We start from the raw sequence: 21,167 nt of genomic DNA on the forward strand, positions 1-21,167 counted from the left end.
CACGGTTAAAGCTTTGATTTGACACCTATTCTTAAAGAGATTGTTTCCAAAATCAGCAAAACGTCATTCAGATCTTAAAATAAAAAGAAAGAGTAGCTTTGATTAGCCAATCTATGACTCAAAGGGATTCCCTGGCCCATGATTAGTCCAATGAATCCTTTGGGAAAATTAGCAGCATAAAAATAAGCCCCATTATTGGTTTGAATATCCCCCCTCCCGTGCTCTATGAAAAATGTTCCAATTCCTAAGAACCAGGTCAATGGGGACATATTATATGGTCAGGGTTCGGACAGGTCGGTTCGTTTCAAATTTAGGTTTGGCCAAATATAGGATTCGTAAGTCTTCGGGATCAGATCTGTGGTAGATGGTGTGGGATGCCTGGTCACATAAATTACCAAGTTTCATCGTGATCCCTCCAATCTAAGCGTTTTCCTTGATTTTAGGTCCCCCTAGATTCCCCTCAATTTCACCAGATCCGGTCGGGATTTAAAATAAGAGCTTTGAGACACTATATCCTTCTAAATATCAAATTTCATTGAGATCCGATCACCTTTTCGTAAGTTAAGAATACCTCATTTTTTCTAATTTTTCAGAATCAACCCCCCCCCCCCAAAATACCCCAAAGAGAGCGGATCCGTTCTGGTTATGTCAATCACGTATCTAGGACTTGTGCTTATTTTTCCCAGCAAGTTTCAGCCCAATCCGTCCAATCTAAGCGTTTTCCATGATTTTAGGTCACCCCAAACTCCCCCCCCCCAATGTCACCAGATCCGGTCGGGATTTAAAACAAGAGCTTTGAGACACGATGTCCTTCTAAATATCAAATTTCATTGAGATCCGATCACCCGTTCGTAAATTAAAAATACCTCATTTTTTCTAATTTTTCAGAATCACCCCCCCCCCTCCCAACTACCCCAAAGAGAGCAGATCTCTTCTGGTTCTGTCAATCATGTATCTAGGAGTTGTGTTTATTTTTCCCACCAAGTTTCAGCCCAATCCCTCCACTCTAAGTGTTTTCCAAGATTTTAGTTTTCCCCCTCCAAACTCCCCCAATGTCACCAGATCCGGTCGGGATTTAAAATAACAGCTCTGGACACGATATCCTTCCAAGCATCAAATTTTATTAAGATCTGATACACCGTTCGTAAGTTAAAAATACTTGATCTTTCTATTCTTTCTGAATTAACGGGCCCCCCACTCCCCCCCCAAGATGGTCAAATCGGGAAAACGAATATTTCTAATTTAATCTGGTGCAGTTCCTGATAGGCCTGCAAAATTTCATCGTCCCAGCTTACCTGGAAGTGCCTAAAGTAGCAAAACCAGGACCGACAGACAGACAGACCGACAGAAGTTGCGATTGCTATATGTCACTTGGTCAATACCAAGTACCATAAAAACAGTATGCTACAATGAGATTAACCGAACAGACGGACCAAAGGATGATGAGGTGATAAACGATAAAAAGCTTGATTCCGACAATCTTCCATGCAGGAGGGCCAACTTTGCACTTATATCAGGGACATCAAACTTACAAATTATCTTAACATTGCTATACCAAGGGGGGGGGGAGAGATAAAGTAAAAATTTACAATATCTGAAATAAAAAGTCCGAATCTGATTAACACCATTTTTCTTTAGAAGGGGATGAAGACCAGATAGATAAAGGACAGATTGATCACAGAATGCAGCATATAGCCTACCCAGTGCATGTCTATTATACTTCCCTCGATTACCAACTATCTTAGAATAGCCCATTTGAATAACTGGGCCGTATTCACATCAGCCAGCCAGCGTTCAGCCAGGAAACACAGAAGTCGCAAGAACATCCAGTCTCATTAAACAGAGACTGCTAGCCTATATACTGATCTTCGCTCATTTCGGACAGGCCCAACATGACAATTAAATAAAAAAAAACTAATTTTTTTAGCTAAAAGAAAGGAGCGACATTAAAACTTAAAACGAACAGAAATTACTCCGTATATGAAATGAGTTGTCCCCTCCACAATTCCTCGCTCTTTACGCTAAAGCTTTTAATTGTTTTAAAAAGTAGAATTGTGGCAAAGAGTCAAACTTTAGCGTAAAGAGCGAGGGATTGCGGAGGGGACAACTCATTTTATATACGGAGTAATTTCTGTTCGTTTTAAGTTTTAATGTCGCTCCTTACTTTCAGCTAAGAAAGTAAGTTTTTTTTATTTAATTTCTGAACGTTTTTGAATTAATGCATGTTTGGTTTTGGCTCTCCGCACATAAATTATTAAAATGAAATTTGTATATTAATTCTTTTTTTGGCTAAATGGCTTTCTCTTAGTTTTGATCAGACGATTTCGAGAAATAAGGGGTGGAGAAGGAGGCCAAGTTGCCCTCCGATTTTTCGGTTACTTAAAAAGGCAACTTGAACTTTTAATTTTTACTTAAGTAAAAAATATACGTAACTTAAGAATTAACTTACGTAACAAACTTTCATAACCATATATTTTTATTATGTATACGAAGGGGTTTGTACCCTCGTTAATACCTCGCTCTTTACACTAAATCGTAGGTTTTGTCCCAATTCTTTAAGAATGACCCCTGAATCAGAAAGGCCGTAGAATAAATAGATGAAATTACTAAAAATACTTTAGTATAAAGAGCAAGGTATTTATCTCCTCCTAAATACCTCGCTCTTTATGCTAAAGTATTTTTAGAACCCCTCATATGCGTAATAATCTCTGTTCATTTTAAGTTTCAATGCTACTTCTTCCTTTCATTTGAAAAAAGTTTTCGTGTTTATTTTTCATTGTTTTCTTATAGTAATGCTAGAGAGTCCTGCGCCCTTGTAATTGAATTTTTCTTCCCCCATGACAGATTCCTCCAAGGAAAGATCCTCCAACATAGCCCCCTCTCCTTAGCCCCACCCCCAAATAAAATAAAATCCCCCTGAAAACGTCTGTACACTTCCCAATAACCATTACTATATGTAAACACTGGTCAAAGTTTGTAACTTGCAGCCCTTCCCCCAGGGATTGTGGGGGAGTAAGTCATCCCCAAAGACATATTTATTATGGTTTTTGAATATGCTGAACAAAATGGCTATCTCAAAATTTTGATCCGTTGACTTTGGGGAAAAAATGAGCGTGGGAGGGGGCCTAGATGCCCTCCAATATTTTTGGTCACTTAAAAAGGGCACTAGAACTTTTCATTTCCGTTAGAATTAGCCCTCTTGCGACATTCTAGGACCACTTGGTCAATACGATGACCCCTGAAAAAAAAATAAAATAAAAAATAAATAAACACGCACCCGTGATTTGTCTTCTGGCAAAAAATACTAAATTCCACATTTTTGTAGATAGGAGCTTGAAACTTCTACAGTAGGGTTCTCTGATACGCTGAATCTGATGGTGTCATTTTCGTTAAGATCCTACTTTTAGGGGGTGTTTCCCCCTATTTTCCTAAATAAGGCAAATTTTCTCAGGCTCGTAACTTTTGATGGGTAAGACTAAACTTAACGAAACTTATATATTTAAAATCAGCATTAAAATGCGATTCTTTTGATGTAGCTATTGATACCAAAATTCAATTTTTTAGAGTTTTGGGTACTATTGAGCCGGGTCACTCCTTACTACAGTTCGTTACCACGAACTGTTTGAAAAACAAAACATAGGCTACTAAGTCAACACAACAGCATAGCCCAGGCAGAAGCAGCTTACTAAGCCCAACACAAAGCATTTGTTAAGTTCAAAAAGCTCAACAGTTGTAATTAATTATCAATCTACACCAAAAGACAGAAAATTGCAAATCATGAGCAATGTTCTTAGTGGTCTTCAGCCGAAAATACAGGAATAATAGGATTTTAGCCAAAATATAGGCATTTTATAGGAGAGCATCAAAATATAGGAATTTATAGGCGAGTCCGAACACTGTATGGTGTATGGTTCCGAGTTGCTGACAAAAAAACTCTTCGTTTTTATGGCACTTGGTATTAACCAAGTGACATATAGCAATCGCCAATTCTGTCGGTCTGTCTGTCTGTCGGTCCCAGTTTTGCTACTTTAGACACTTCCAGGTAAGCTAGGACGATGAAATTAGGCAGGCGAATCAGGGACGGGACCAGCTTAAATAAATAGTCGTTTTCCCAATTTGACCATCTGGGGGCCAGTGGGGGGCCGTTTAATTCGGAAAAAATAGAAAAAATGAAGTATTTTTAACTTATGAATGGGTGATGGGATCTTAATGAAATTTGATGTTTGGAATGATATTGTGTCTCAGAGCTCTTACTTTAAATCCCGACCAGATCTGATGAAATTGGGGGGAGTTGGAGGGGGGAACCTAAAATCTTGGAAAACACTTAGAGTGGAGGGATCTGGATGAAACTTGATAAGAAAAACAAGCACAAGTCCCAGATACATGATTGACATAATCGGAACGGATCCGCTCTCTTTGGGGTAGTTGGGGGGAGGGGGGTAATTCTGAACAATTAGAAAAAATGAGGTATTTTTAACTTACGAACGGGTGATCGGATATCAATGAAATTTGATATTTAGAAGGATATCGTGTCTTAGAGCTCTTATTTTAAATCCCGACCGGGTCTGGTGACATTGGGGGGGGGGGCTGGAGTTGGGAGGAGGAAACCTAAAACTTGGAAAACCCTTAGAGTAGAGGGATCAGGATGAAACTTGGTGTGAAAAATAAACACAAGCGCCAGGTACATGACTGACATAATCGGATCCGCTCTCTTTGGGATAGTTGGGGGGGGGGGTTATTTCTGAAAAATCTGAAAAAATAAGGTATTTTTAACTTACGAACAGGTGATCGAATCTCAATGAAATTTGATATTTAGAAGGATATCGTGGCTCAGAGCTCTTATTTTAAACCCGACTAGATCTGGTGACATTGGGGGGGGGGGGATTTGGGAGGGGGAAACCTAAAACTTGAAAAACACTTAGAATGGAGGGATCGGGATGAAACTTGGTGGAAAAAATAATCACGAGTCTTTAATACATGATTGACATAACCGGATCGGATCCGCTCTCTTTGGGGTAGTTGGTGGAGGGGTTAATTCTGAAAAATTAGAAAAAAATGAGGTATTTTTAACTTACGAACGTGTTATCGGATCTCAATGAAATTTGATATTTAAAAGGATATCGTGTCTCAAAGCTCTTATTTAAATCCTGACTGGATCTGGTGACGTTGGGGGAAGTTTGGGGTGGGGGAACCTAAAATCATGGAAAACGCTTAGATTGGAGGGATTGGGAAGAAACTTGGTGGGAAAAATAAGCAGAAGTCTTACATACGTGATTTACATAATTGGAACGGGGATCCGATCTATTGGGGGGGTTAATTCTGAAAAATAAGAAAAAATGACGTATTTTTAACTTACGAAGGAGTGATGGATCTTCATGAAACTTCATATTTAGAAGGACCTCGTAACTCAGATCTCTTATTTTAAATCTCAACCGGATCAAGCGTAATTGGGGAGGGGGCTGTTGGGGGGGACCGGAAATGTTAGAAAATACTTAAAGCAGTGAGATAAGGATTAAACTGGATGGGAAGAATAAAAACATGTCTAAGATACGTGACTGACATAACCGGAACGGATTTGCTCTCTTTGGTGGAATTGGAGGGGGGGGGGGGGGGTAATTTTGAAAATTGAGGTATTTGTCACTTATGAAAGGGTGAATTTTGATATTTAGAAAGATCTTGTGCTTTAAAGTTCTTATTTAAATTCCGACCAGATCCTGTGACGTTGGGGGGAGTTGGAGGGGGAAACCGGAATTCTTGGAAAACATGAAAATTGGGGTATTTTTATCTTACGAATAGATGATCGGATCTTAATGAAATTTGATTTTTAGAAAGAATTCATGTCTCAGAGCTCTTATTTCAAATTCCGACGAGATCGTTTGACATTGGGGGGAGTTGGAGGGGGAAATCTTGGAAAAACACTTGGAGTGTAGGAATCGGGATGAAGCTTGGTGGATAGAATAAACAAATGTCCTTGATACGTGATTGACAGAATCGTACAGGATTCGCTCTCTTTGGGGAAGTTGGGCGGAGGGGTTCAGTGATTTGGCGAGTTTGGTGCTTCTGGACGTGCAAGGACGATGAAAATTGATAGGCGTGTTAGGGAGCTGCACAATTTGACTTGATAAAGTCGTTTTCCCAGATTCGACCATCTGGGGGGCTAGAGGGAGAGGAAAAATTAGAAAAAATTAGATATTTATAACTTACGAGTGGGTGATCGGATCTTAATGAATTTTGATATTTAGAAGGACATCGTGACTCAGAGCTCTTATTTTAAATCCTGACCGGCATTATGCCTCTTATTTTCCTTTTTAAATCAAACTATTGATTCATAGAATTTTGTTAGAGCTCATACCATATGATCTCTTGGCTCTTAGCTCTTCTTGCCTCGTCACAAGTGCCATATGAGCTCTTAGCTCTTGTTAAAATAGTTTTGCAGTAGTTTTACAAGTAAAATTAAATTAGGGTGGGCTAAACCTATGACCCCCCCCCCTGGATAAGGCAATATCTCCAGTATATTTGCGATAGATCACTAGAGAAGGGATAGAAACTTCTTAGAGTAAAAAATATTGCGACGAGCATCAAGATTTAAAGCAGAAGAAAATGCTGAAAGGATGATGGTTGGTTTAAAATAAAGAGGAATTACAATCTTTAACTAATTTTTCAGCAAAAGCACTGTCTATTCAATATACCTAAAGCATAAGCGATACATCCTCGGTGTCGACAAATTTTCAATCAAAGCGGGTAGCACCACAGGGAACTCCTACATCTGTCATATTACTTCTTTATTACTTCCTTTGCAAAGATTTTTTACATTTTCCAACCAGGTATGCTCCAATATTTTGAGGGACTGCAATTTTCTAGACTTTAAAAAGAATTCTGTTCCATATGATCGGAAAAACAAATTATCGTTCTCTAAGGATGCAAGTTTAATTAAATATCAACATCTGTATCTCCGGTACAAACCATAAGAAGTTCAATGATTTTTCTATGATTTCTGGGAAAGTGTGTCAGCTTTTCATTTTCTGTCATTTTTTTTTTCATATGGCAACATCCAAGCTCAGCAAGTTATGGCAATACCGACAAATCAATTATAAATAGTTCAGCCAAAGAACTAAATAAGTTTATGATGCACAAGAACCAGCAATTCTTTCAGGCATCCTTTTAAAAGGGATTTATGCGAAAAAGTCAATGCTAAAAGTAAAAAAAAAAATGTAAAAGTAAAACAGACAAACATAAAATTGCTTATAACCCATTTCGAGGAACTAAAATAATTCTCCAAAAAAAAAACTAAATTTTAGCATAAATAGTTTGGCTGTTTGTCAGTATATACTCATGACACAAACACAGATAAGCACACTCTCGGATAAACACACGCAGAAACAGAAATGTGTATAAAAAGAAATAAAAAGAGAAAAGAAGAAAACCAAATGACATGTTCCTACCTGATTCTATCTCATTGATACCAGCAGCCATAGCTTTAAAGATGATGATCAATTCATAGAATGGGTTAATTATTTGTCCTGATTGTGCGGAAGTCTGAAAAACATCAGATCTGACTCCAAAAGATCTGAGTATGGATGACCTCACAGTCAGGTCGTTTACCTCGTCTGACTGCATTGGCGCTAAAAAAAAAAATAATAGTTGCGACAATAGTAGAAACAAAAATAGTTGCGCTACTTTTTTTTATGACTATTGTTTGCAAAACAAATAAATTGGAATTCGCAAACATAAATTGAAAAGTAAATAGTATACTACTACTACTATTACAAACAATTCACTGCAGCACCGAACGGCCTGACGCCAACAGAGCTACGCACAATCCTTCTCCATCCCCATCTATTTAAAGCCTCCCTCTTTACATCCCCTAAAAAGTTCACACTTCCCTTAAGTCTTTTCTTTTGACATCTCCCACCTCATTCAAGGACATCCTGTTTTTCATTTATTCTTGGACGGTTGGCCAACAAGGACTATTTTGACTACATAGATTATGCCAAGGAATACGGGAAACATATAGTTACGCATAACAGTGTCGGCTTCATTATGTTCACCGTAAAATGACACTGGCTATCTAGTTGGTGGGGGCACTTCGCGCCCCCCCACGCGCGTAAGTCGTTACGCGCCATATTAGTTACACGCCATTGTAGTTGTGCCCCTATGTCCCAACTGTGAATATAGATAGATAGATAGATAGATAGATAGATAGATAGATAGATAGATAGATAGATATATATATATATATATATATATATATATATATATATATATATATATATATATATATATATATATATATATATGTTTTTAACTACGTAAAACTTGAGAATATACAACATTCTTTGCTGTCTCATTGTCTGTGCATATAAATAGATTGTCAGGTTTACCGACTCTTGAACATGCAACATATAATGGTCCATGGGAAAACAATCCGTATTACGATCTATACCTCATGATTCTAATGATTACCCTTGAGCTTTGTTGATGGTGATTGCTAATCGACCATTCCCTGTGTCGCCGTCGTCATTTATATATCCCCCTGTGCCCCCCCCGGCGTCCCCGTTGTAGTTGTGTCCCTGTGTCCCGGTCTGTATATACATTCGTTTTTGAAATGGTATATGATGAAATAAATTTTTGTATTTTTCCCTTTTTTTTCTTTTATTTTTTTTTCTTTTTCTTTTTTTAGTTTTGTTTTTCTCCTTTATTTTTCATTTTTTCCTTTTCTTATTTTTTTTTCTTTTTTCTTTTTTTTAGTTTTTTAGCTTTTTTAGTTTTTTTTATTAGTTTTTAGTTTTTTTTTCTTTTTAGTTTTTTTGTAGTTTTTACCTTTTTTTTTTTTTTTTTAGGTTTTTTTTTACTTATGTCCTGGTCGTCATTTATACTCCCTGTGTCCCGGTGCTTTGTTGATGGTGATTGCTAATCGGACATTCCTTGTGTCCCAGTCGCTTTCTCTTTGAGTAATTTATATTCCCTATGTGCCGGTGTCCCGGTCGTAATTTGTGTCCCAATGTCCCGGTCTGTAATTTCGTCAGTCGAAAACAGGACAAAAGGAATGTTCGATTAGCAATCAACAAAGCACCGGGACACAGGGAGTATAAATGACGACCAGGACATAAGTAAAAAAAAAACTAACAAAACTAAAAAGAAAAAAAACTAAAAACTAAAAATAAAAAAAACTAAAAAATCTAAAAATCTAAATAAACTAAAAAAGAAAAAAAAAGGAAAAAAATAAAGGAGAAAAACAAAACTTAAAAAAAGGCAAAAACTACAAAAAAAAACTAAAAACTAATAAAAAAAGTAAAAAAGCTAAAAAACTAAAAAAACTAAAAAAACTAAAAAAAGGTAAAAAACTAAAAAAAAAAAAATAAAAAAAAACTAAAAAAAAGGAAAAAACTGAAAAATAAGCTAAAATAAAGGTAAAAACCAATAAAAAACTAAAAAGAAAAAAAGGAAAAAACTAAAAAAAAATTTCATCTAAAAAACTAAAAAAAACTAAAAAAGGTAAAAACTAAAAGAACTAAAAAAGAAAAAAATAAATGACGACACTCAAAGAGAAAGCGACCAGGACAAAAGGAATGTTCAATTAGCAATCAACAAAGCACCAGGACACAGGGAGTATAAATGACGACCAGGACATAAGTAAAAAAAAAAACTAACAAAACTAAAAATAAGGTAAAAACTACAAAAAAACTAAAAAGAAAAAAAAACTAAAACTAATAAAAAAAACTAAAAAATCTAAAAATCTAAATAAACTAAAAAAGAAAAAAAAGGAAAAAAATAAAGGAGAAAAACAAAACTAAAAAACGAATGTATATACAGACCGGGACACCGGGATACAAATGACGACCGGGACACGGAATATAAATGAAGACCGGGACACAGGGACACAACTACAACGGGGACACCGGGGGAAACAGGGGGATATAAATGACGACCGGGACACCGGGACAGGGAATGGTCGATTAGCAATCACCATCAACAAAGCTCAAGGGCAATCATTAGAATCATGAGGTATAGATCTGAATACAGATTGTTTTCCCATGGACCATTATATGTTGCATGTTCAAGAGTCGGTAAACCTGACAATCTATTTATATGCAAAGACAATGGGACAGCAAAGAATGTTGTATATTCGCAAGTTTTACGTAGTTAAAACCATATATATATATATATATATATATATATATATATATATATATATATATATATATATATATATATATATATATATATATATATATCTATCTATATTCACAGGTGGGACATAGGGACACAACTACAATGGCGCGTAACTATTATGGCGCGTAACAACTTACGCGCGCGGGGGGGCTTGGGGGGGGGCGCGAAGCGCCCCCACCAACTAGGTGTTGGGGTGGCTTGAAGCGCCACCCCAACAGCTAGTATATAGATATAAATAAGTTGTCTGTGTGTCGAGTAACGTCATGTTTGTGTGTCGACTGACGTCATGTTTGTTGATTGACGAAATTACACATCGGGACACAAATAACGACCGGGACACTGGGACATAGGGAATATAAATGACGACCGGGACACTCAAAAAGAAAGCGACCGGGACACAAGGAATGTTCGATTAGCAATCACCATCAACAAAGCACCGGGACAAAAATGACAACCGGGAAACAGGGAATATAAATGACGACCAGGACACTCAAAGAGAAATTACAGACCGGGACACCAGAACACAAATGATGACCGAGACAAAAATGACGACCGGGACACAGGGAATATAAATAACGACCGCAACACTCGAAGAGAAATTACAGAATGGGACACCGGGACACAAATGACGACCGGGACACACGGAAACAACAACAACGGGGACGCCGGGGGGCACAGGGGGATATGTAAATGGCGACAGGGACACAGGGAATGTTCGATTAGCAATCACCATCAACAAAGCTCAAGGGCAATCATTAGAATAATGAGGTATAGATCTGAATACAGATTGTTTTTCCCATTGACAATTATATGTTGCATGTTCAAGAGTCGGTAAACCTGACAATCTATTTATATGCACAGACAATGGGACAGCCAAGAATGTTGTACATTCGCAAGTTTTACGTAGTTAAATATATATATATATATATATATATATATATATATATATATATATATATATATTCACAGGTGGGACATAGGGACACAACTACAATGGCGCGTAACTAATATGGCGCATAACGACTTGCGCGCGCGGAGGGGCTTGGGGGGGGGCGAAGCGCTACCCCATACATATATATATATATAAGTTGTCTGTTTGTGTGTGTGTGTCGACTGACGTCATGTTTGTTGATTGACGAAATTACACACCGGGACATTGGGACACAAATGACGACCAGGACATCGATCTATCTTCTATCTATATATATAAAAATAAGTTGTCTGTGGATGTGTGGGTCTGTCTGTCGGGTGACGTCATGTTTGTGTGTCGACTGACGTCATGTTTTTGACTGACGAAATTACAGACCGGGACATCGGGACACAAATGACGACCGGGACACCGGCACATATGGAATATAAATGACGACACGGACACTCAAAGAGAAAGCGACCGGGACACAAGGAATGTTCGATTAGCAATCACCATCAACAAAGCACCGGGACACAAATGACGACTGGGACACAGGGAGTATAAATGATGACCAGGATATAAGTAAAAAAAAATTAAAAAACTAAAAAAAGGTAAAAACTACAAAAAAACTAAAAAGAAAAAAACGAAAAACTAATAAAAAAACTAAAAAAGCTAAAAAAACTTAAAATGAAAAAAAAATTAAAAATGAAAAAAAAATTAAAAATAAAGGAGAAAAACAAAACTAAAAAAAAAAGAAAAAAGAAAAAAAAACTAAAAAAAAAACTAAAAACCAAAAAAAAAAAAAGAAAAAAGGGGAAAAATACAAAAATTTATTTCATCATATACCATTTCAAAAACGAATGTATATACAGACCGGGACACCGGGATACAAATGACGACCGGGACACAGGGAATATAAATGACGACCGGGACACAGGGACACAACAACAACGGGGACGCTGGGGGGCACAGGGGGATATATAAATGACGACGGGGACACAGGGAATGTTCGATTAGCAATCACCATCAACAAAGCTCAAGGGCAATCATTAGAATCATGAGGTATAACTAAAAAAACTAAAAAAAAGGTAAAAAACTAAAACCTAAAAAAAGACCAATTCAAAAACGAATGTATATACAGACCGGGACACCGGGACACAAGGAATCACCCAAATGCTGTACATGCTTGTAAGTAATAAAACTTGTAAGCAATTAAAGTAGTACTTGTAGTAATTAAAGTAGTTAAACTTGTATTACTTGTAAGTAATAAAAACAAAAAAAAAATCGACATACTTTGCCAGGGGAGCGTGAAGTGTTGCGGCAACCTTTGTCCGGCTTCACCGACTATTATACTAAAACTGACGTTGAATTTTTCTGTATCCATCACTTAAGCTTGATTTATGTCGTTTCATCAGTTTTTTCCATTTCATAATGAAAAACAGCAAAAAGTAATTTATAAGAACAAAATTTTTCTGATAGAAGTGAAGAAAAAATCGAAATAAAACCAAAATGACTGCTTCTTTGAATATCAAATTAGCAAACTCGTGATACAATCTTATATTTGCGAAATTTGCAAAAACTACCATGTTTTGGAAAATGCAAAATAGTGCTTTATGATGATTTTTTTTAGAGTGGAAACAATACTCTTTAAGAATGTATTCCAGTGGAAAAATAAGTATTTTGGGATATTTCACGTGAGTTGAACATGCTTAATTTGATATCTATTGTACGTCATCATTTTGAAAACAAATGTGGAAAGATGGTGTCTAGATAGTGTTTAAAATATAAACTAGCCTCTTGAATTCGCCTCATAGCTTGAAAACATCAAAACAATATGAATCCTTCAGACGTATCAAAGGATTTTTTTGAAGTGGGTAATAGAGAATGATTTTCTTTTGGGGGGAGGAGTTACAAAAAAAAACTCTAAACGCATAAGAAATTTATCTATATTCACTTTTTTTACGTTTCTAAGAGTCAGGATAACATGTTAGGGGGGGGGGGGTCTTGATTATGGATAATAATAGGACCTCTGGATTTCATATTAAGGTTGATTAATTCTTGATTTCAAATAATACTTAATTAAATTTCTACAATTAAAAATAAATAAAAAAATTTAGGCTATTGATAATTTTTAATAAAACAGCAGAAAAACATCTTTTTTGTTCTTCAGTATTTGAAAAATACAAATGGCAATATTTTAAATTGTAGAAAAAGATAGTATTTTTCCTTTCTAGAAAACAGAAGAAAATGAGGTCAATACACAACCTTCATGACAAAATTACTTGACTTAATGCTCCTGCTGAAATGCTTCCAGCATCAAGAGTGATGCTACATGGTGCCTCCATTAAGACCAGTCTCTTGCAAGGCTGTGGACGTCCTCCTGAATATTTGCCATGGCTAAGAAGACAACTCTTGTGTCCTTCCATCTGGTTGGGGGACGACCTTTTGCGCGTTTCCCACCATGCAGCACAGGATAAAAGTCAAAAATCGTTAGTGTGGGAGTGTTGGGGGCATGTGTAGGAGATGTCCATACCAGCGTAGTGCTTGTTGGGCGAGTTGGACTGAGAAGGGTGTTTGAGCAGTTAGCAACAGAAGGTTCTTGTTGCTAACAAAATTGTGCCAGCGTAGTCCTTCAATGCGGCAAAGATGTTTTGTTTGGGCTATATTTATGGTGCTAAGCACAGACTGAGTGGCTGGCCAGGTTTTGGCTCCGTAAAGAAGCACAGGTCCCACTAAAGCATTGTATATGCACATCTTGGTCCTATGGCTGATAGAAGGTTTCCTCCAAAGGACACTTAGTCTTCCCACTACTGCTGAGGCTTTGGCAATTTGGTTCATTAGATCTTTGAGGATTGATCCGTCATTTGAGAGGATAGAGCCAAGGTATGTAAATTCATCAACAATCTCAGCTGGTTTGTCACCAACCATTAGGCCTCACGGGGGATGCGGTGAGTTATGGGGTTCAACAAACATCACTTTTGGCTTCTGTCAATTAATCAAATGCCCTATCTTTACGGCTTTATCAGCAAGGATCTGTAGGTGTTCTCTGAGCTTCGATGGCTAATCAGAGACAAGAGCAAGGTCATTGGCATAGTCAGCATCTGAAAGTACTCTATTGCCGTAATGCAACCCAAACTGGAGGCAGTTTATGGTCCAAGTCATAATGTAGTCAATGACACAATTAAATAGCTCTGCGGCAGTAGAACAGCCCTGACGGACCCTAGTATTGCTTTCAAAAGATGAGCTGTGTCTGCCATTGACTTGCACACAGCTCTCAGTTCCTTTGTGGAGCTGCTCAAAAAGGTTGCAGTACTTTGCTGGTAGTCCTGCTGTTTTCAATATGAGCCAGAGTGATTGCTGGTCAACAGAATTGAAAGCAGCCTTGAAATCCACAAAGGCATCATATGCTTTTTGTTGAAATTCTTGTGTTTTTTCTATCAGCTGCTGCATTGTGAATATTTGCTCCACCGTGGACCTTCCTGGCATGAAGCCAGCCTGTTGGATTCTTTGTTGGCTTCTGAGGAAAGTGGCACAGCAGTCCAGGAGGGTCATAATGAAGAGCTTCCCAGCACAGAGGAGTAAGATACCACAATAGTTGGAGCAGATTCTGCAACTGCCTTTCCATTTCCAGAGAGGCTGAATGATGCCCACATGTCAGTCTTTCGGAATCCATTATGTGCGAAATACTATAAAACTTCTATTAGATGACCGTTGAGGAAACACATTGTGTGTGTGGAGGGGGGGGGAGGGTGGCTACCCTTTGACTCTTAAAAAGAGCACACTACAAATTCTAATTACCAAAGTAATTCTGTATGCAAAATGTAACAAAGCCTAACAAAATACCAACTAAATATTTGTTAGAATATAACTACAATATAATTTTTGACTGAACTGAAGCTAACTGTCTCTGTATTCAAACAGCAAAAAACTGGTTATTGCCTGGTCTTTTAGGTCCAAATTCTCAAGTACTGGATAACAGATCAAATACCAGTAAATCCTTACCCTCCCCTCCATGATTCCATGGATTGGCACTCCTGCATTGTGATATTGCAAGGAATATGACTCCAAAATGATAAATCCCAAAGATTAGTGTAAATTTAAATGGAACAGTTTCCCCACTGTAGGTATATTTAGATTTAATTTTTTATTAACAATATTTTGTTACAATATTCTCATGGCCAAGTGTAGATCTCTACTGAAATATTTGTAATTACTCCCTTTTTTACTGGCTATTATATTCTTTGATTTTCTTTATTGCTCAACTTTTTTTTTATTCTGTTAACCAAGACTATAGATATTGAAACATTGATTTAAACTAATCTTAAGCAAATTTACATAATAAGTATTTGTATTTTCTTTATGATTGTGGTCAAGGCACAATAAAGTTAAATATTTTGTAAAAACTAAATTACCCAGGAGTGCAATGCAACTGGTTAGTCCCATCATAGGTTTATTCAATTGAGCTTCTTCAAACTTCCAAATGTATTTTTATGATTGGTCAATTATGAAAATGATTTAGGGCACAGTTTTTGAAATTAAAAACAATAGAAATTTTGAACAGTATATTCACAAACTGTGTGAGTAGAAAAAGAGTTGAGTAATTTTCTAAGCCTAAAACTACCACAAATCACTCATGTTTTAAATACAGGAATACTTTCTTGTCCTTTTTTTGACATGATCTTAGTCATTAACTGTTAAGCCATTGGAAGTCCAAACAGCCATGGATAATCAAACTCCAGACAGTGAGACACACAGAAACAGGGGTGGAACCAAAATGGTACAAAACTATAAGTAGCAATTGTATTAAAATTCAATACTACTACTAATAACTCACTGCAGCACCAAGCCCCCTGAGGCAATCAAGGCTACACATAATTATCCTCCATCCATGTCTATTCAAATCCCTCTGCTTTACACCCTCCCAGGGATTTCCCATAAATCTTTTTTACAATATCATTCCACTGCAACCATGAATGACCTGCTTTCTGCTTAGCCCTAAACAAACAGCTAAAACAAGAAAAACAATATAGAATTTCTCAAGATAGTGGGAAACAAATTACAATGAATATTTTGGCCCTGTGTCTAAGGGCTGTCTTCAAAATATAGGACTATAAGAAGAAAAAACTTACAAAAGGATTAGTGTTTTTCCCTAAACTAATAAAGTAAAATATATCATTATATTGGGGAGCATTTACATTAACTGCTCCCCATAAGCAAGATGTATATAGCAATGAAGACCACACTGCCTTTCCATCACAAACATCTGAAACAAGAACAACAACAGGGAATTTCACATACTAATCATGTTAAAGTTTTTTCTTCTGATACACTTTTGTATTGCTGAGGATGGCCCTTGGACATACGGCTGAAATATTCATCCTTATTTGTTTCCTACAGTCTTGAGAAATTCCCTATTGTTCTTCTTGTTTTAGGTGTTTGTGTTGCTAAGGTGGTGGTGGTCATTTACATTTGCTATTTACATCTTACTTATGGTGAGCAGTTGACCAATGATGGACTTTACTTTATTAGTTTAGACAAAAAACATTATCCTGTTTTAAGTTTTTTCTTCCTATATATTTTTGTATTGCTGAGGATGGGCCTTGGACATGGGGCTGAAATATTCATTCTAATTTGTTTCCAAATGTCTTGAGAAACTCCCTATTGCTCTTCTTGTTTTAGGTGTTTGTCATGAAAATGCAGTGTGGTCTTTGTTGCTATTTATTTAGGTCTAGTTCAGGGAATCCCAAAATAATTTGAACAGCCTCCTTTCAAGAAAAAATTACTTTGTACCACCTGGATTTTATATTTATTTTAATAGCAATTAATAAGGGATATAAATATTACTCACAGATACTATAAATAGTATCTGTGAGAAGAGGAATTAACAAGTAAAAAACTAATTTTTATAATTTTACAACATAAATCATCAAATCTTTATATCAAATATAAGTCAATTTGTAAATTTGTTAAGTTAGAATAAGTTAAAATAAATTAAGTGATGAAAAAATAACACCAAAACCATGTTAACAAATGATCAAAATTTATAAATCTTAACTTAAATTTTTATTTTATCTGTAAACATGTCATAAGTGTTCCCAATTTCCTAATTAGCATGTTTTCTCTTTTCTTTTAAACTTTCACTACCCTCTAAAGATTATCTTTGCACCCCAAATGCACCTGTGCCCATTACCACAATTCTGGTTTCCTCCAGCAACCCCACTGGGTAGCAGTACCCACTTTGAGAATGACTGATATAAATAAATTTTTGATGTATTCTTTAATTTATTTTTGACCCCCACCCATGAAAAAATCCTTTTGTACCCAACCCCCCTCCTCCCAAGTACAGGTAACTATTTTAGAAGCCAGAACTTTCTTATAAATTACAAAACCTCCTTTTTTTCAAAGTGGGTGGTCAACTGGGCATAGCTTTATCATAATTAAGGTAAAATTCTAGTTAATTGACTTCTTACTATCTCAGAAAGGGTTTGGGTTAGGAAAATGAAACTTTCATGGATGGGTCTACAGGCTAAAGTATGTTCTGAGAAGGTATTTTAAAGTACCCACCTCCACTCCTTCTCCCTCTAGAGAGCCCTACAATTTGCCTACATGACAGGTCTATACCTATTGAAATTTTGACAAAACAACATTTTACCTTAATTTTCAGTTACTAGTTGCTTTTTCTCTGCCTTTAGTTCTGAAAATGCAATTCCTGTTATTAGAGTAGAATTTTGAGCCCTATCAATGTTTGTTTTTTTTTAAATTTAGGAAATGTATTTGCATATCTTAAAAACTTTGTAAAATGGAATTGAGCAAAGTTATGAAGCTGAAAACAATTTTGTTGTATTTCAATTAAGCAGAAGATCTATTTAACAAGGTCCCACTTTTATAACACACATATTTTTAAAGGTCAGGGCCCTCTAGAGGAAGAAGGAGTAGAGGTAGTTGCTTCAAAATACCTTCCCAGGATGCACTTTAGTCTTTAGATTCATCCCTGAGTTTCATTTTCCTAACCTAAACCCTTTCTGTGATAGCAAGAAGTCAATTAACTAGAATTGTACCTTCCCAACCTAACCCCTTTCCAAGATAGCAAGAAATAACTAAACTAGAATTTTACCTTAATGCTTATTACACCTTAAAAATGAATCTATAATAAACAATGAGTTTGAAAGTTTGATGTCAATGATTTGACCCATTTAAGGACCAAAAAACTGAAGAGAAATTTATTATTTTCAAGGATATATCAAGCACTTCAAACAAAATGTCAAAAATGTTAAAAGCCTTCTATTTTACTTGATCAAAATCAATGAAGGATTCAGTACGCAATGCAGGGTATATATTTGCACATAAATGGGGTGAAGTCTGACCTCTGTTAATATAGGCTAATCATACACACCGAAGGCCTGAAGCTTTTGTTAGCCTAGTTTTCCATTAGAACAAGTCGACTATACATCTATAGAAGGTACAAAGAGCTTTGTACTTACCAATTTTATTTATTTTAATAGTTCTCAGCCAGCCAAAGGGCTGGCTGAAATGGCGGCCCAAGACAAAATGTCGGAGAGTTGATGATGGTGATAGAGGGAATATCCGACCAGCGTTGCAACTTTTTCTGTCTATGAATATGTTCCCTGAGTATCGTAAATGTCACACTTAAGCCCTGTCTTAATTGATGTATCGGCTTGCCTTTAGTTGGTAGAAAATAAAAAAAACAAGTTTTTTCAACTGAAAGTAAGGAGTGACATCAAAACTTAAAACGCACAGAAATTACTTCGTATATGAAAGAGGCTGCTTCCTCATCAACGCCCCGCTCTTTACGCTAAAGTTTGACTCTTTCTCTCAATTCTTCTTTCTAAAACAGTAAAAAACTTTAGCGTAAAGAGCGGGGCGTTGATGAGGAAGCAGCCTCTTTCATATACGAAGTAATTTCTGTGCGTTTTAAGTTTTGATGTCACTCCTTACTTTCAGTTGAAAAAACTTGTTTTTTTTATTTAATTTCTGAACGTTTTTGAATCAATGCATGTTTTGATTATGGCTCTCCGCAGAGGAATGATCAAAACGAAATTTGCATATTTTTTTTTTGGCTCAATGGCTTTCTCATAATTTTGATCGAATGATTTTGAGAAAAAAAGAGCGGGGGACGAAGCCTAGTTGCCCCCCGATTTTTTGGTTAATTAAAAAGGCAACTAGAACTTTTAATTTTTTACGAATCTTTTTATTGGTAAAAGATTTACGTAACTTATAAATTAGCTTACGTAAAGAACTTTTGTATTCTCATGTTTTTATTACATATATGAGGGGATTCGCCCCATCGTCAGTACCTCGCTCTTTACACTAAAGCTTAAATTTTATCCCAATTCATTAAGAATGACCCCCTGAATCACAAAAGCCGTAGAATAAGTAGTTGAAATTACCGAAAATACTTTAGCGTAAAGAGCGAGGTATTAGAAGGAGGTGAGCCCCTCATATGGGTAATAATTTCTGTTTGTTTTAAGTTTTATTGCTGTTCCTTACTTCCAGCTGAAAAAGCTTTTTCACTTTTATTTTTTAATTGTTTTTTTTTTAATAATGCTAGTAAATCCTGCTCTCCCTTCATGGAAATTTTCTTCTCCCATTACAAATTCTCGAAGGAAAGTTCCCCCAGCATATCCCCCTCTTCTCAACCCCTCCCCCAAACCAAAAAAATCCTCCTGAAAACGCCTGTATACTTCCCATTAACCATTACTATATGTAAGCACAGGTCAAAGTTTGTAACTTGTTGCCCCTCCCACGGGGACTGTGGGGGAGTAAGTCGTCCCCAAAGACATAGTTATAAGGTTTTTCGACTACGTTGAATAAAATGGCTATCTCAGAATTTTGATCCGTTGACTTTGGGAAAATAATTAGCGTGGGAGGGGGCCTAGGTGCCCTCCAATTTTTTTGGTCACTTAAAAAGGGCACTAGAACTTTTCATTTCCGTTAGAATGAGCCCTCTTGCAACATTCTAGGACAACTGGGTCGATACGATCACCCCTGGGGAAAAAAAAAAACAAACAAAAAAACAAATAAACACGCATCCGTGATCTGCCTTCTGGCAAAAAATGCAAAATTCCACATTTTTGTAGATAGGAGCTCGAAACTTCTACAGTAGGGTTCTCTGATACGCTGAATCTGATGGTGTGATTTTCGTTAAGATTCTATGACTTTTAGGGGTCGTTTCCCCCTATTTTCTAAAATAACGCAAATTTTCTCAGGCTCGTAACTTTTGATGGGTAAGACTAAACTTGATGAAGCTTATATATTTAAAACCAGCATTAAAATGCGATCCTTTTGATGTAGCTATTGGTATCAAAATTCCATTTTTTAGAGTTTTGGTTACTATTGAGCCGGGTCGCTCCTTACTACAGTTCGTTACCACGAACTGTTTGATTAAATAAGGCGTGGCTTCTTGACTTAGATATAAAGAATTGTCAATTCATTCATATCAGCAAAATGAATCCTTGTCAATTCTATTTTCTTTGAAGCCATCCAATCCTCTTTGTAAGTAACGAGTGAGCTTTTTATTCACAGTGAACTAAATTTCAGCACCCATGCTTAGAAATCTGTGGCTAGTTAAGTATAACCTTTCCAATCGGTCTCCAAAAGCCATAAGCCATCCATGTGACGACTTGTTGGTTTTAAGCTCGAAGATAAAATTTTTATATCCTCCTTTTATTAAAAAAAAGCATACAACAGTTTTGAAAGACGTGCCACCAAACTTATATCCAGGGGGTGGAAGCCTTTTTACCCTTGAAGACTAGCTAAATTAGTTCTCCAAACACTTGTACAAAGAAGAAATAGATATGATGCCATGCAGCCAATAATAACCGATGACCTTTGCAAGAAACGGACAATCAAGATAAACTAATAGTTTTCCCGATGTTGAATTTTATTCAAAGGAGTTTTGATACGGGAATTAATAAATTGACATTATACGTTATGGTTCGGCCTCTTTTGATAGCACTGAAATTTTCAAAGTGAAGTAAGAATTTAGCAAATGACTGGGTATTTAAGTGGTTTGGAACTATTGCAAAACTAAATAATCTGAAAACATTTTTTACCCTTTCAGCAA

The 21,167-nt window shown here is 36.4% G+C and overlaps 1 protein-coding gene across 1 annotated transcript in view; it reads right to left on the reverse strand.

The window, feature by feature from the left end:
• The window catches only part of LOC136025937 (uncharacterized), a 31,285-nt gene extending 12,570 nt beyond the window's left edge, over window positions 1-18,715 (reverse strand). Inside the window, exons 1-2 of the mRNA XM_065702032.1 lie at window positions 18,565-18,715; window positions 7,443-7,622 (exon numbers count right to left, since the gene is read on the reverse strand). Of these exons, the coding sequence (XP_065558104.1) occupies window positions 7,443-7,617 (175 nt within the window). The 5' untranslated portion in view covers window positions 7,618-7,622; window positions 18,565-18,715. The remainder of the gene's footprint in view (window positions 1-7,442; window positions 7,623-18,564) is intronic.
• Window positions 18,716-21,167: the final 2,452 nt, after the last annotated feature.

The sequence above is a fragment of the Artemia franciscana genome, chromosome 4, assembly GCF_032884065.1.
Source record: "Artemia franciscana chromosome 4, ASM3288406v1, whole genome shotgun sequence".
Classification (NCBI taxonomy): Eukaryota; Metazoa; Arthropoda; class Branchiopoda; order Anostraca; family Artemiidae; genus Artemia; species Artemia franciscana.